The sequence below is a fragment of the Rattus rattus genome, chromosome 9, assembly GCF_011064425.1.
Source record: "Rattus rattus isolate New Zealand chromosome 9, Rrattus_CSIRO_v1, whole genome shotgun sequence".
Classification (NCBI taxonomy): domain Eukaryota; kingdom Metazoa; phylum Chordata; class Mammalia; order Rodentia; family Muridae; genus Rattus; species Rattus rattus.
Window position 1 is genome coordinate 5,519,330 of NC_046162.1, and position 14,164 is coordinate 5,533,493.

A 14,164-nucleotide genomic window follows, 5' to 3' on the forward strand; every position below is an offset into this window, starting at 1 on the left:
TAGTGGTAGTTATGAGCTACCTGGATGGGATCTGGGAACCAAACGCAGAGCCTCTGGAAGGAAGTGCTCCTAGCTGCTGAGTTGCCTCTGTGTACGCACGCCGCTGACTGGAAGTTGTGCAGTTCTTAGCTTTGCATATGCTCTTTGTTCTTGAACCATCCTTTCTTTTCCCTACTCATCATCTTAGGTTTTAACTCCGCCTTTGGCTAGGTTGTCTATGTGGGGTGTGTGTGTGTGTGTGTGTGTGTGTGTGTGTGTGTGTGTGTGTGTGTGTGTGTGTGTGTGTGTGTGTTTATACATTGTCCAGTTAGCTTCCTGTGTGTGTCTAGGGGAAAGTCTTGTTGTTTTATTTTAGTTTTTCTGTGCAGATAGGATTTTTATTGAATGAGATGGGGTTGAGGACGTCCAGCACATCTGATGTGAGCTAGATGACGGTAATGGTTGATTTGGTGAGAAGGGGTTTAAAGAAAAGTACCTGCAAGGGGAATTACAGAAAATCAGTAATAATGCGGATTTCTAAACCAAGACACACCAGAGAGATGACAGCATTCCTCTGTGTATTGCTTTAAAAGAGTTGCCTGTCTGAGAAGGAACGGGGGCAGGAGACATGCAGCAGTCCCACGCAGAAGGAGACTTTGTGAGCGCTCTGCAGGCCGGCCAGTGAGAGACAGGGTGGCAGCAACTGCTCTTTATTGACTCGTGGTTCCTATGGCACTAGGAAGAGAGTCTAGGCCACTCCTCACTTACCCCTTAATACACTTTGAGCTTTTGAAAAATGCCAAAAAGCTCTTATTCTAGTCTTTTACCAACTCCAAGTGTTTCCCAGCTGGCGGTGAATGTTGCAGAATCCGTGAGTGCTGCCGGGTTCCTTGGCCAGTGTTTTGACATTAGAGTTGGAAAGGTGTCCATCCTGATTTCTATTTGCCTTTAATTCTAGAACCTGGTATGAATAATTTCATGTTTTCTACAGATAATCTTAAATTAGAATTAATTAATTAATATTAGAAGTGGCTAAATATGAAATTCTGACAAGTGTATATTTTATGGCCTCTGGGATGGATGGGCCTTGTGAGAGTCTGTGGGACTTGAAGCTGAGGTTGGAAGAAGAAAGGCTTGTTTGGCGTTGTTGGTGGTTGCTGACTAAGTAAGTTGATACATATTTGTAAGTTTGTTCTTATTTGTAAATACACCATTCATGGTAAATTCCTCAGACCTATTATAACAGTAAATAAAGATATTTAAGGTAAGATATTTAAAAATATACAAGAAGGGAGGGAGGATTAGTCACATTGTGAACATAGCCGATGAGAAGACAGTTTTTATTATTTAAAAAAAAATGACAACTTGAGTTTCCAACCAAGTCCTGAAGATTAAATTAAAAGCTTGAATCAATTATTGTTACGGTTCTAGCTGCATTTTATTTGCTGTTCTTAGATTAACGAGTATTGAACTTCTGTTTTTGCTCATTTTCAAGTTGGGCCCATGACTTTCTGGGTTTTAGGCTCAGGGCAGCTTGTGTGGACTTCCTTATTACAAGGTGTGTGGATTTCGTGTAGCAGCCTTTTCTGCTGAGTAAAGACTGTTTCCAGCAGTGTGTCTAGCTAGTCAGCCACAGGGTAACTGAGTATGGGACGGAGCACTCCTAAAGCCCTCTAACTCCCACGTCTCCGCCCTCATTCTGACTTGGAAGATTGCAGGCCTGCTGAGCGGAGAGGTGAGATCTCTGACTGGGAGGTTTTGGCAGCTGCTCTACAGCACAGCTGGGAGGTGCCTGGAGCTGCTGTCTCTGCGGTCCTGGTCTGCAGCAGGTCTGTCAGCTGTGGAGCTGCCATTCTAATCTAGGGTTACTAGGATCAGCCCCAGCTCAGACCTGGCAGTGTGAGATTGTTGGACAAGAAATCGCATCTCTTTAAATCCATTTTCCTATTCTGAATATTGGAAAAGTAGCGTGCATAAAATGGAAGTGGTGGTGAGTTGTGACTCACGAGGAGGACCTGGTCCCATTTCAGGGCCTACTGCTGTCATTCTACAGCATCTATGGTGGATGGTAGGAGAAAAGCTGGAATTAGGTCAGCAGCAAGTCCTTTAAAGGTTTCTTTGGTTGATTGGGTTTGTGGTTGTTATTGTTTTGGTTTTTTGCTTTCTAAATAGAGTTGGACATGCTGGCAGACACCTTTAGTTCTAGCATTGGGAAGACTCAGGTTAGAGGATCATGAGGTTGAGGCTAACCTAGGCAGCATAGTGAAAATTTGTCTCAAAACCAAACAAACAGACGGACAAACAAACAAAACTCCAAAAACAACGAAAAAGCAGGGCAAGTAAGATGTTCAGTAGGTAGAGGTGTTTGCTGCTTGGCCCAATGACCCCAATCCTGTCCTGGGAATCCTTTCAACCACATGGAGGAGAAAAGGAGAGAACTGATTTTTCTAACCCATCCTAAGACCTCTACACCTGTGCCATGGCATCCTGTACCATGGCATGTGAGTTTTGCTCTTAGCCCCCTCCCCTCCCAATAAATAAAACTTATAATAAAAGAAGCCAAAGCAAGCAAACAAAACTCCTCTGGAGTCTGCAAATTTATGTCAGACTTTAAAAATGGTGTGACTCATGTTTAGGGTATAGTTCAGTAGCAGGATACTTTTCTGGAACTCATGAGTAAATTTGACAAAGCAACATGACCATTTACTGAATAAATGAAATTGATCGCAAGTGAGCTTTGTTAATTTGGCATTAGTCAGACACTGCTGCTGTGACCCTCTTGTTTAGGACCTGAGTGATTTTGTGATTGAGCAAACTAAACAGTCCAGAAAGAAACACTGATCTGTGGGTAGGGATTCTGCTCATGGCTCACATACCTGGCACGTACAAAGGTGCCGGGTCAGTCCCAGGACTGCCAAAAGGAGAAACGACAAAATCATTAAGAGAGTTCTAAATTGAACTATTTGAGGATATTTGGGAGTTTAAGTAATCCATGTAATGAACATGTGATGTGGGTCTTTTCTCTGACCACACAGTCTGATAGAACCACTATTCATTCCAATTAGTATGTGTAACAACAGTTAGTGTGTGTAATGGCACCCCCCCGGTAGAGAGCTCATTGTGGTAGAATCACTCACATGCGTGTGGACCTTAGCTGGTGTTCAAACAGATCATCTGTGGGCGAAGACAGCGTGTGCTCTTCAGCACTTACTGTGAGAGTTTACTGTGACAGTTGTCATAATAGGAATGGGTTAGAGGACGTTAGAGATGGCAACTACTTTCATTGCATTTTACAAAGGTGTTCATTCTCAGGTCTTTCTGTGGTTGTTTTTTATGTTGCAAAATGGTTGGACAACAGAGTCTGTTCTGGAGTAGCAGACACTTCCCCATTGTATCGCCCAAGCCAAGCCTTTAAGAAGCACTCAGGTTGGAATGTCTGGTGGCTTTCATTGCTTAGAGAGAGGTAGGGGTACTGCTACTTACTCCGTTTTTTGGTGTCATGCATTCACATGCCTTTTCTAAATCAACTCGGTATTCTCTACATTATGAGTTGAGCTGTAACTAGTAAGTAGGAAATGCTGGGTAAGAAACCCAGGGTTATCTGATTTCAAGCAAAGCTTTCTTTGTTTATAATACACTTGTACTAATTGCAGAGGTTACTAGTGTAAACCAAGGAGCCAGGGGACCAAACATGGCTTGGGCTTAAGATGTGTGGAGTATTTCAGTAGAACTCAAACACCTATCTTCAGAGTGTGTGTGTGTGTGTGTGTGTGTGTGTGTGTGTGTGTGTGTGTGTGTGTGTGTGTGTGTGTGTGTGATTATTGGGTTTTGCCTTTGTAAATTAATTGATCCTAGAATAAAATATTTATTAAATACCAGTAGATGGTTACTATATATTAGCTATTGTAAGTGCTCAATTTTACATTTTCTTAATTCCTTTGAAAGCAAGACTTTTTTTTTTTTAATGGTAGAATGGAATCAAGGAATTAATCTTTTTAATTTTTGTTTGTTTTGTTTTTTTTCTGAGACAGGCTTCTCTGTAGCACTGGCTGTCCTGGCATTCTCTATGTAGAGCAGGCTGGCCTTGAACTCACAGAGGTCCACCTGCCTCTGCCTCTGAGTGCTGGATTCATAAGTGTTTGTCACCACTGGCTGGCAAGCTTTTAATTCTTAGTTTTGTCACCAAGTTTGTACATAAAGTCCAGAATGGAAAGTCGTCGGTCACAAAGCTCTGCGTTTCTCTCTGAGAATGCAGAGACGTTGACGCCGGTGAATACAGGATGTATGTCAAGCAGTTTTAATTGTCTATCACTTATCTGTCTTTTCCTTTGCCTCATTCTCTTAAACCTCCTGAAATTTTACTTTGGAGAAGTGTAAAACTGTATTCACATAATGTTAGGTTACCAAAGTTCTCGGTAGGGGCGTCCAGGTCTTAGGTAAAGAATGGGATTTGGCAGCCAACAAAGCAAAGCTTAGAGCCCTGGCTCCTCCCCTCCTATGATGTGTGTCCTTGTACAAATTATTCAACAACTCAATCTCCCTTTTTTCATAGTGTGGTGTGGGGGATAGGGGGCCCATTAAGAAGGCCTTAGCAGTTTCCTAAGCAGCTGAGACTGTGTGAGATAGAGCAGAACTTGTGGAATTGCCACTCTCTCCCGTGGTCTTGCCTCATACTCAGACTCCCAGTTCCCTCTAGTGGGTTTTCATGGAAGCATTCTCTCCCTCTTGATTCTGTTTACTGTATCCTGTGAAATGAGTGATTGGCAGCACAAAATCCCTGTCCATAAGACAGAAAGGGGGCCTGCTTCCCAGGGTTCAGGAAACTTAGGACCATCCCTGCCCTCTAAACTGCATGGGTGCACCCCTGCCCCTACTAACACTCAAGCTGCCTGTGTGAAGGAGTGACTTGTTGCGGCCTCTAACTGCTTCTTCTCTTCCTTCCTTTTTGTCATCCTGCAGTGTTCTGTGCCAAGGTCTTTGTGGCTAGGCTGCGCCAACCTGGTAGAGAGCATGTGCGCACTGAGTTGCCTGCAGAGCATGCCCAGTGTCAGATGTCTCCAGGTGCCTCTCTTCTTTCTTGTTGTAAATGTGTTTTACGTATGCCATGAACATTTGTTGAAACTTGCAGTAGTGTGTTTAATCCAATGTTAAGTCTGCTAAATGTTCTGTGTAACCCTCTGCTTTCCTCCAGCCTGGACACCCCCATGGAGGAGGAGTACTAGGAGGGACCCTTCTGAACAAACAGGTCTTGAAGGGTCCTTTCTTACTCCCCTTTCTGCTCCTGCCTTTTAATTCTATCCCCCTTACTTCAGAGTTGTGATTCTCATGTTTAATTGTCAAACCTTTGAAAAACGAAACAAAACAAAACAGTCTGATATTTCCCATTTGGCTGCTTTTAACAGTTTTGAGTTAAGAGGGTTTCATAATTAAAACAATTTTTCTGTTTTGAAACATCATTTGGTTTACCTTTTCTCCTCCATTTAAAAAAAAAAAAAAGGTAGAGAGGGGAGGGACCCGCCAGTTAACACTGTACTGTTTCACTTCACGAAGACCACAGCTTTATGCTGCTGGCAACCATCGGTTTGAGCCAACTCCAAAAAAAGGGCAGATCTGATACCTGCCCTCAGGTCCCCCCAGTTTTCCAGGCCAAGGCCAGCAGAGAATTCCACAGATAAAAGTAATATTGGGTGGGGGTTTTGGATGGATGGGGTGGGGGTTGCTTAGGATAAAACTGTTAGCAGGAGTACAGTTGGTGTTAGATCATGATGGCTTCTGATAAAACCAAGGCCACAGCTATCATGGCCTTACATGGGAAGTTCTATTTAGAGAGTGTTTAATTAAATGTGTCAGTAGCAGTATCAGCTTTTATTACTGTATAGTTTGTTCAGGTTGGTATAACTGTCTTTTAAAAACAGTATTAAATTCCTGGAGTCCTGATGATACTGCACAGATATTAGGAAATGAGTCAGAGGGGAATTGATGCCATGGCTGCTTTCTTTCCCAAGGCTTGCTGTGTACAGTTTTTAAATGGTGCTAGGGGTTTGGAAGGAAGAAGTTTCTTTTATGTTGATGTTTGCCATCTATTTGCCAGCCTCTGAGTAGCATTGGTGTGGTTATTGATTGAAATGACTGTCTTTGGAAAATTGTGCTGGCACTTCAGAACAGCTAGAGGGAGGCTAGATTTGGCACACCGCCCAGTTCTTAGGTCTGTGAAGGTAGGTTACAAGTCTGGGATATAGAATTGAGTGTTTCTTTCAGGCTTTCTTGCCTCAAAAGGGCAGTGCGGCAGTGATCTCTTCTTGGTACCACAGAATGGCCATTTGCATTATAAAAGTGTTTCTTTAAGTGTTCTTGAGGGTTGCCCTGGGTTTGTAGTGGGCTGACCCAGTTTTAGCCAGAATAGGGGAAGACTTGTAGTTTTAAGTCTAAGTTATTAATCTGAGGTTCTCTTTGCTACATTCAGTTAAAATACAGGGCAGCATAAGGCACTAAGCAGAGCGCCCCAGGCAGTGTGTTGGTACCTACTGTGGGTTCTCTGGAGCTGCTAGGGAGAGGGAGGAAGTGCAGGTTCCTCTTAAAAATGGGGAAATGCCTTCAAAGTTCTTTGGAGTCACCTTCCTCTGAGGAAAAAAAGATGAAACCTCGCCTTCATCTAACCTTGTTTCAAAGATTAGGAGCAATATTGCCTTTAAATGCATGGAGGGAACTTTGATTGTTGAGCCTTTACTGTGACTATCATATAATCGAAGGCAGGTGGCTCAGTGAGATAAACCAAGGGCTTAGCTGACGGTAGCAAATTGTTATTTTGTTCCCTGTGAAAATGAACCTGGAAGATGTCCTTTCTTTCCACTTACTTGTTCTGTATAAGTGTTATTGTTGTTGCTTATTTTAAACAAAATATGTATCTGGAGTTTAATTCTTACTATTAAAATATAGTTATTTCTTAAAAAGTATAATTATCGGGGTTGGGGACTTAGCTCAGTGGTAGAGCGCTTGCCTAGCAAGTGCAAGGCCCTGAGTTCGGTCCCCAGCTCCGAAAAAAAGAAAAAAGAAAAAAAAAAAGTATAATTATCGTTCTAACATCTGGTGTTGGGGATTGAACCCAGGGCCTCGTATATTCTAGGTAACTGCCTTGTCACTGAGCTGCAGCCTTGGCCTTTCCTTCTCCTTCTGTGTATGTGGGGAGGGCCTCAGGGCTGTGTTGCAGTATCCAGACGGCTCAACCTTTGTTTTATTACAAAGGCGGCTCTCTTTGACTCTGCATTTAAAAAGACTGTAGAAGAGGATAGCGCCTTAGTTGACTTTGCTTGGGCTGTAGAGGTCTGCAGTTGATGCACTGACCCTGTCATAACCTCGGCTTTCCGTCTGTTGTCCTGTGTGGGTGGCTGTGTACATTTTGAAAATACAGGAGTGAAGGTAGTAATTGTATTTAGGCTTAATTTAGGTCTTGTAGGGTTTGCCAGCAGAGTAGAGGGTTAGCAGTCCTCTACTTCTAATTGATGGCTCACAGCTGTTAGGTTTATGACAACCTGCGGGATGCAGGAATCACTGTCCCCGTTTTCCTCATGTGGCAGCTGAGTAGATGATGAGCTCCCAGGCTGAGACGATGTGTGCTGACTGCTTAGGTTTGTGAGACTGTGAGGTGCTGGAGCAGGTGTTTGAGATCCATGGCGGCCTTGGTGCAGACTCTCTTCCCCCATACTGGTTTTTAAATTTCCCTCTTCCTGTTTTTTTGTTTTTTGTTTTTTGTTTTTTGTTTTTTGTTTTTTTTGGATAGCTTCATTTGCGGAAATTGTACTAGTAATAAATAATGTATGGTTTCTTTAGTCATTATTAATTTGAACCTAAAATAAGAAAAACATGCTAAGTTCAAGTATTCCCTTTGCCAAGAGGAATACTCCCAAATCTTAGAGCTGGGATTAGAGCCTGAGTGGGTTTCCGGGAAGGTACTGCCATGAGAGTGTCCCTGGTATGCAGTCAGGGGCACAGCTTGTTTCCTGCTGTCAGGGAGTTTTGTGAGTGAACCACAGATGAAAATGCAGACTGCTCTAGTGCGTGCATGCATGCCTGCGTGCGTACACGCATGTGTGTGCATGCATGCAGTAAAGCTCTGCAGTTAGCTGAATCTACATAGGCTTTTAGAGTCATGGTAGCCAGATTAAACTTGGTCACTCCATGTCGTAGAACACTTGGCTTGTCTCTGAATCTAGCTGAGCCGAGCCAGTATCCTTTACTTCACAAGCCCAGATTTGACCACTTGGTTCTCAGGACTCTGGCCTGAGGTTAACACTGATGGCGTACCTTTATTTCCTGTGTTATGACCTATGATTCTTGGTTTGGTTTTGGTCCTGAGGATTGAAGCACAGGCCTTACATGTGTAGGCATGCATCCTCCCAGTCATGCCTCTGCCCTCATTAGGATCCTCTGCAGAAATTACCTGGGCTGCTGCTTTATGGATGAAGCTATAGAATTGGATTGACTTGTCTGAGGCTATGTATTTATTTAATAGGAAACTGGGTTATGAACCTAGCCCTGCAGAGCTGCCCCAGACTACAGTCACTACAGCCTTCTTTAACTTGGCAATGGTCATTTTAGAATTAAAACAAATTCCCCTTGTTTTTAATGTCAAGACTGAAAAGGCATGAATGGAGCACACAGGCCCAGTGAAGTGACTGAAGAGTGACAGTGTTTCTTAGGGGTAGGGTCCCGTGGCTGTACTCATTGACCTCCTTTTGACTGCTTCTTGCTTTCCTGGGCTGTGAAGAACTCAGCAATGAGCCGAGGGCTGGGAATGCTGCATTACTTCAGGCTGTAGCTACTGACAGGGTGGCTGTGTAGTGGGTGAGGTGAATTGGATGGGGAGTTGGTGTCCAAGCTGGTAAGCCCAGATTCATCTTCTTGCTTGAGGATAGAGTCTGTTCCCATTTTGAGACAGGCAAGTAGTTCTTTACCAGTCAGGGTTTTGGCTAATTAGAGAATAATACCAAATGCCTCATGCTGATGGTCTGCTTCTTAGGGGTGGAAATCCATTTCTTTCTTTGCTTGCAGTGAGTCCTCTCTAGAAGAAGAGGCTATTTTATTTGTAGTTCTAGGGCAAGTTAAAGAGAAGCTAGAAGACCAGGCAGGTGATGCGGCCTGGCCCAGCAGTGGACTCTCCTGACCACCTGTCCTCATTTCTTCTGAGAGTTTATTACTTCTGATGATTATTTTATTACACTTCAGGTCTAGAAGATATGATGCTTAGGATGACCTTTGGGATTTCTTAGTGTTAGAGCCTTTAATGCTTTATAAACATTAAAAACCATACCTTTCCTTTCTGTAGGAAAATTGGCAAAATACAGTGACCAGAGTGGAGATACAGCTTAGTGGGAGAAACCAGGCCTTGCAAGCCTAGCATGCACAGAGCCCTAGGGTCAGTTCCTAGTAGATGCCTCCCTTCCCATGTCTGCCAGTAATCTCACTTCCAATTACTACCTGAGGGCTTCATTTACCTGCTTCTGGGCAGCTCTGACAACAGTGACAGTGTCCTAACTGTTCTGTGAGCCCAGCTTGATTTGGAGTCAGCAGAGCCATAGAAGAAGCTGGACTTTGTGTTCCTTGAACTCTCCCTTACCCAGAATACTTCTGAATTGATCTTTTCTCTAGAGGATTTTATTTGCAAACTTTATTTGAAATCCGGGGTGGAACTTTGTAAGCATTTGCAGACATGAGAAGCACTTACCTTAATCATGAGCAGTCTTCAGACCTCCGACTTTGCTGTTTTCCAGGACATTTTAAAACAGACTTAAGATGATGTAACTGAAGAAAAAAAAGCAAGTTTGACAAATCACTGATTTCTGTCAGCATTTAAAGATTTAAAAATGAAAAGGAACAGTTGGTACTGAAGTCTATAAAAAGGCCCATAGTATTATGGTCTGTCTTTATAATCCCAGTACTCGGGAGGCTGAGAAGTATAGAAATCTCAGGAAAGCGTGGAAAATCTTGTTTTCCTCCACTGGTGTGAGGATAGGAAGCTTGAGGCTAGCCTGGACTACCTAGACTTTAAACTCAGAAAACCAGAGCAAGATGGCTCTGAGGGTCAAGATGCTTGGTGCCAAGTTTGATGGCCTGAGTTCAGTCCCCGGGACCCACTTTATTTTGGAAGGAGAGAACTTCTTCAAGTTGTCCTTTGACCCCCCCCCCTCAATTTTACTTGAGGACTTGTCATCTGACATGCTGGTTCCCAATTTACCTTCAGGTGAAGTGCAGACGGCCACACTGTGTACACTGTTAATGCAGACACCACACTGTGTACAGTAGCTAGCTCAGTCCCCTCTCTTCATGTCAGTACGTGAGGTGAAGGGCCAGGAACACTCCATCTTTTCTCTAGAGCAATATGCATTGTGGATAAGGCTCTACAGTGTGATTTTAGGTCAAGAAGATAGGTAAATGGATCTTAGACTATATTAAAATGTTTTTTCTTTTTAAATAAAAATTTGCTATTTGCTGTGTTGCTTGTAAAACCTCACTTATTTCTCTTGGTTTGTTTATAGTTGTTTATTTTGTTTATGAAGTGACAATTTAGATAGTGGGAGTAGGTAAGTCTAAAGAAAAAGTACTGATGTAGCTTCAGCATCAAATAGCTGTAATATAACATCAGCTTCCTTTTATTGTTCACTCTGTGATGTTTTTACCTTGGCATTTGTGTGAGATATATATATATATATATATATATATATATATATATATATCATACAAATTATATTTATGTATTTGTTTTTAAAGACTCATGTTTCATATTGCATCCTCAATTATAAACTTTTAAATATTGTTAATGGAATGATATGGTATATATTAGTGCAAGTCCCTCTGTATAGTTTTGTTTGTTTTTGAGGCAGGGTCTCATTAAGTATGTAGCCTAGGTTGACTTTAAGCTCTTGATCCCTTGAACTCAGCATTCTGAGTGCTGGGATTACAGGTGTGACTTTCCAGACCTCCATTTTTTTTTTTTTTTCTTGATTTTTTTTTTTTTTTTTTTTTTTTTTTGTGGGGTGGGAACCGAAACCGGGGGCTTGTGCTTCCTAGGCAAGGGCTCTACCCCTGGGCTAAATCCCCAACCCCCCAGACCTCCATTTTAAATAACTGTTTGCTTAATTGTCTAGGTTATACTAAGTTGATCAGTCTTTTATAGTACTAGAACACTGCTGTCATTAAACTTTGATATATATTCATGATACAAATTTGATAAGGATACAAATTTTCACCGAGAAATTTTGGGTTTTCCTAAAGTTGATACAGCAGGTTTAAAGTTCAGTAGAAAGGTTATTTGATATGATTGTATAGAAATAATGCCCAGTGTGAACTACTAGAAAACATAGGAACACATGAAGATTAAATTTAAAACTACCCTTTGTCAGAGGCTAGAAAGATGGCTCAGTGACTAGAAGCACTTGCTGTTCTTCCAGAAAACCTGAGTCCTGAGTTTAGTTTCTAGCACCCAAGGTTGGTGGCTCACAACTCCAGCTCTAGGGGAAGCCACACACACACACACACACACACACACACACACACACACACACACACACACACACACACACAAATAAAGTAGAAAACCCTAAACTTTTAATTATTAAAAATACATGCACGGGGTTGGGGATTTAGCTCAGTGGTTAGAGTGCTGGCCTAGGGCGCAAGGCCTGGGTTCGGTCCCCAGCTCGAAAAAAAAAAAAAAGAACCAAAAAAAAAAAAAAAAAATACATGCACCCTTTTTCTTTTTCCCCAGCAGCAAATATTTATGATATTCCTACTATGTGTGACTTTTTATCATAGGATCTAAAAAAAAAAAAAGAGATGTGTGGGAAGAGGTGTTGGGGTGGTTCAAGCTTTGGGAGACGGCTTCAGTTTTACCTGGGCTGAAGAGAAGCCCCCTAAGAGTGAAATGAATGAGCAGGCTGATTGCAAGGGCAAGGGTGAGAGGCTCGCAGACCTTGGGGACAGTGAGTATCAGTGGGAGGGAGAGCACTTGGGGTGGGAGACAGCAGAGGCCGAGGTCTGCTGGGGTGTGGAATGAGGGATTAGTGTGGACTGAGCATGGCCTGGGGTTCACCTGTCAGCTGTCCGTCTGCCCTCACTGCACCTGGACCTAGAGCATTTTACCAGGAAGCCATCTAACATTCTCCTCGCTCTGGCCACACAGTGAGATGGAGAGATGGAGGATGCTAGTCAGCATTTCTCCAGAGCCACGGATTCAAGGGGAGGCAGGAAAGGAAGCATAGAGAACTGTTCATTTTATTGTGGTACTGACAGGTTGGAGCTTCGCAAGGCAGGCCTGGTTCCCTGCTGCTCCCACGAAGCAATTTCCCGTGAAATCCTTAGCCTTTACTCAAAGGCTTTCCATTGATTGATTGAATGAGGCTCCCTTATATCCTAGAGGGTATATGATTTACTGGAAGCTTATTGGTTGTCTGTGTCAATCATATCTGAAAAAGTATTTCCCAGCAGCATCTGGATTAGTGTTTGCGCAGACAATGGCCACCATAGCCTAGGCAAGAAGATACACGAAACTGGCAATCACAAAACTAGACCTGGGGTAAGGGCGCTGGTGTTGGAGTTAGCGATTAGGTGCAGACAGAGATAGTCATGATAGAATGAAAAGAGAAAAGGAGGGTGTAACATTACTAGACGTGTTGCCGATCTGGCCAAACTGGTATCATTTATAGCACTGATATCTGATGAGAATTTATGGCTGATTGAGTGGCTGCCTACAGCACAGGCATGGCACTCGAAGCAGGGTTGTTACGGGAAGATCGGTGCAGTATGTGGGAACTCAACAGTCAATGAGCGTGTACATGAGCCGTCCATGAGCGTGTACCTGCTTACACGTGTTCCCGAGCTCTCCTCTTACACCCTCTGCACAGCTTGTAAGGCAGGCATCTTTAGGTCTGTTTATATGTGAGGAAAGTGCCCTGAGAGGAGGAAGGGAGGAGGAGGCCTGAAGGAAGGCTAGTCTCTGACCTTAGGCACCTCTCTGGTTCTTACAGTAAGGCATTGCAGTGCTTGTCTGCATCTGACATACAGACATAAAGGGCTTCTCAATATTTTTTTTTGACAGCTATATATTTTTATCACTGGTATCTTAAACAGAAGAAATGAAGCTATAACTCACTTTGAAATTATACATTTGACTTTGGTCAGCCCATTATTCATGCCAACTGTTTGAAATGTTACTATAAGGGCTTTTCAATCTTGTGTTGGTCATCAGGAGACGTGTCATGTGCCACTGGTAGCTTGAAGGCCGGGTGTCTGTTGAGAGGACTTTCTGAGTGGGCACTGCTGGCCTGCTGGCCACTGCTCCCTCCTTTGGGGCTTGATTTTTTTTTTCATAGCACTTAGCGCTGGCTGAAATTAGATTGTAAATTTGTTTTTTCCGTCTCTTGCCACACCTACCCCACCCCAATCCATGTTTGAGGAAAAAAAAAAAAACCACAGGTCATGTTTTCCTGTGCAGTGCCTGTAAACATACTTGTTTCTAGACTGGCAGGTAGTGGGCACTTAGTAATTATTCACTGACTGAAGAGTGGGCACAGTCAGCTGCAGTGAGAGGGAAAGGTTCTGGCTCTGTTCTGGTTCTCACTGGATTGCATAAGTAGGTCCACTTTGGACTTGGATTTCTGAGTTCTGTGAATTTAAGTTTTTCTGTGAGTTGGCAGGTAACTTTGGACGAAAGTTGGTTATGCTTTTAAGCCAACTAGCTGTTATTTTGCTTTAAAAAGTAATCTTTTAGCCAGGCAGTGGTAGTGGGTGCCTTTAATTCCAGCACTTGGAAGCAGAGGCAGGTAGAACTCTCGAGTTCAAGGCCAGTCTGGTTTACAGAGTCAGTCCCAGGACATTCAGGGCTACACAGAGAAACCCTGTCTTGAGAACAAAACAAAATAAAAAGTAACCTTTTCTGAATATATAGTTTACTAACAGAGAATTGGGGTAAAAATGCAATGCACTTCACGTTTTACATGTGGTTGAGACCTTTTTATGGGCATAATGAGATGCTTCATTTTTCTTTATTTATGCCTTGTACAATCGTTTAGAGATTTATTTAGGTTTTTGCTGTTTTGTTTTGTTTTGTTTTGTTGGAGATAGACTCTGCCTTCACTGTGAACTCACTATGCAGACCAGGCAGGCTTCGAACTCACAGAGGTCCACATGCCCC

The 14,164-nt window shown here is 42.9% G+C and overlaps 1 protein-coding gene across 10 annotated transcripts in view; it reads left to right on the top strand.

Moving 5' to 3' along the window:
* Positions 1 to 14,164, top strand: part of Fbxw11 (F-box and WD repeat domain containing 11) — a 96,623-nt gene that overhangs the window by 31,042 nt on the left and 51,417 nt on the right. For 4 of the 10 annotated variants that reach the window (XM_032914072.1, XM_032914073.1, XM_032914074.1 and 1 more), the window contains one exon: positions 4,939 to 5,040. The exons of the other annotated variants lie outside the window; for them this stretch is intronic. In XM_032914072.1, the coding sequence (XP_032769963.1) occupies positions 4,939 to 5,040 (102 nt within the window). The remainder of the gene's footprint in view (positions 1 to 4,938; positions 5,041 to 14,164) is intronic. 10 annotated transcript variants of the gene reach the window in all.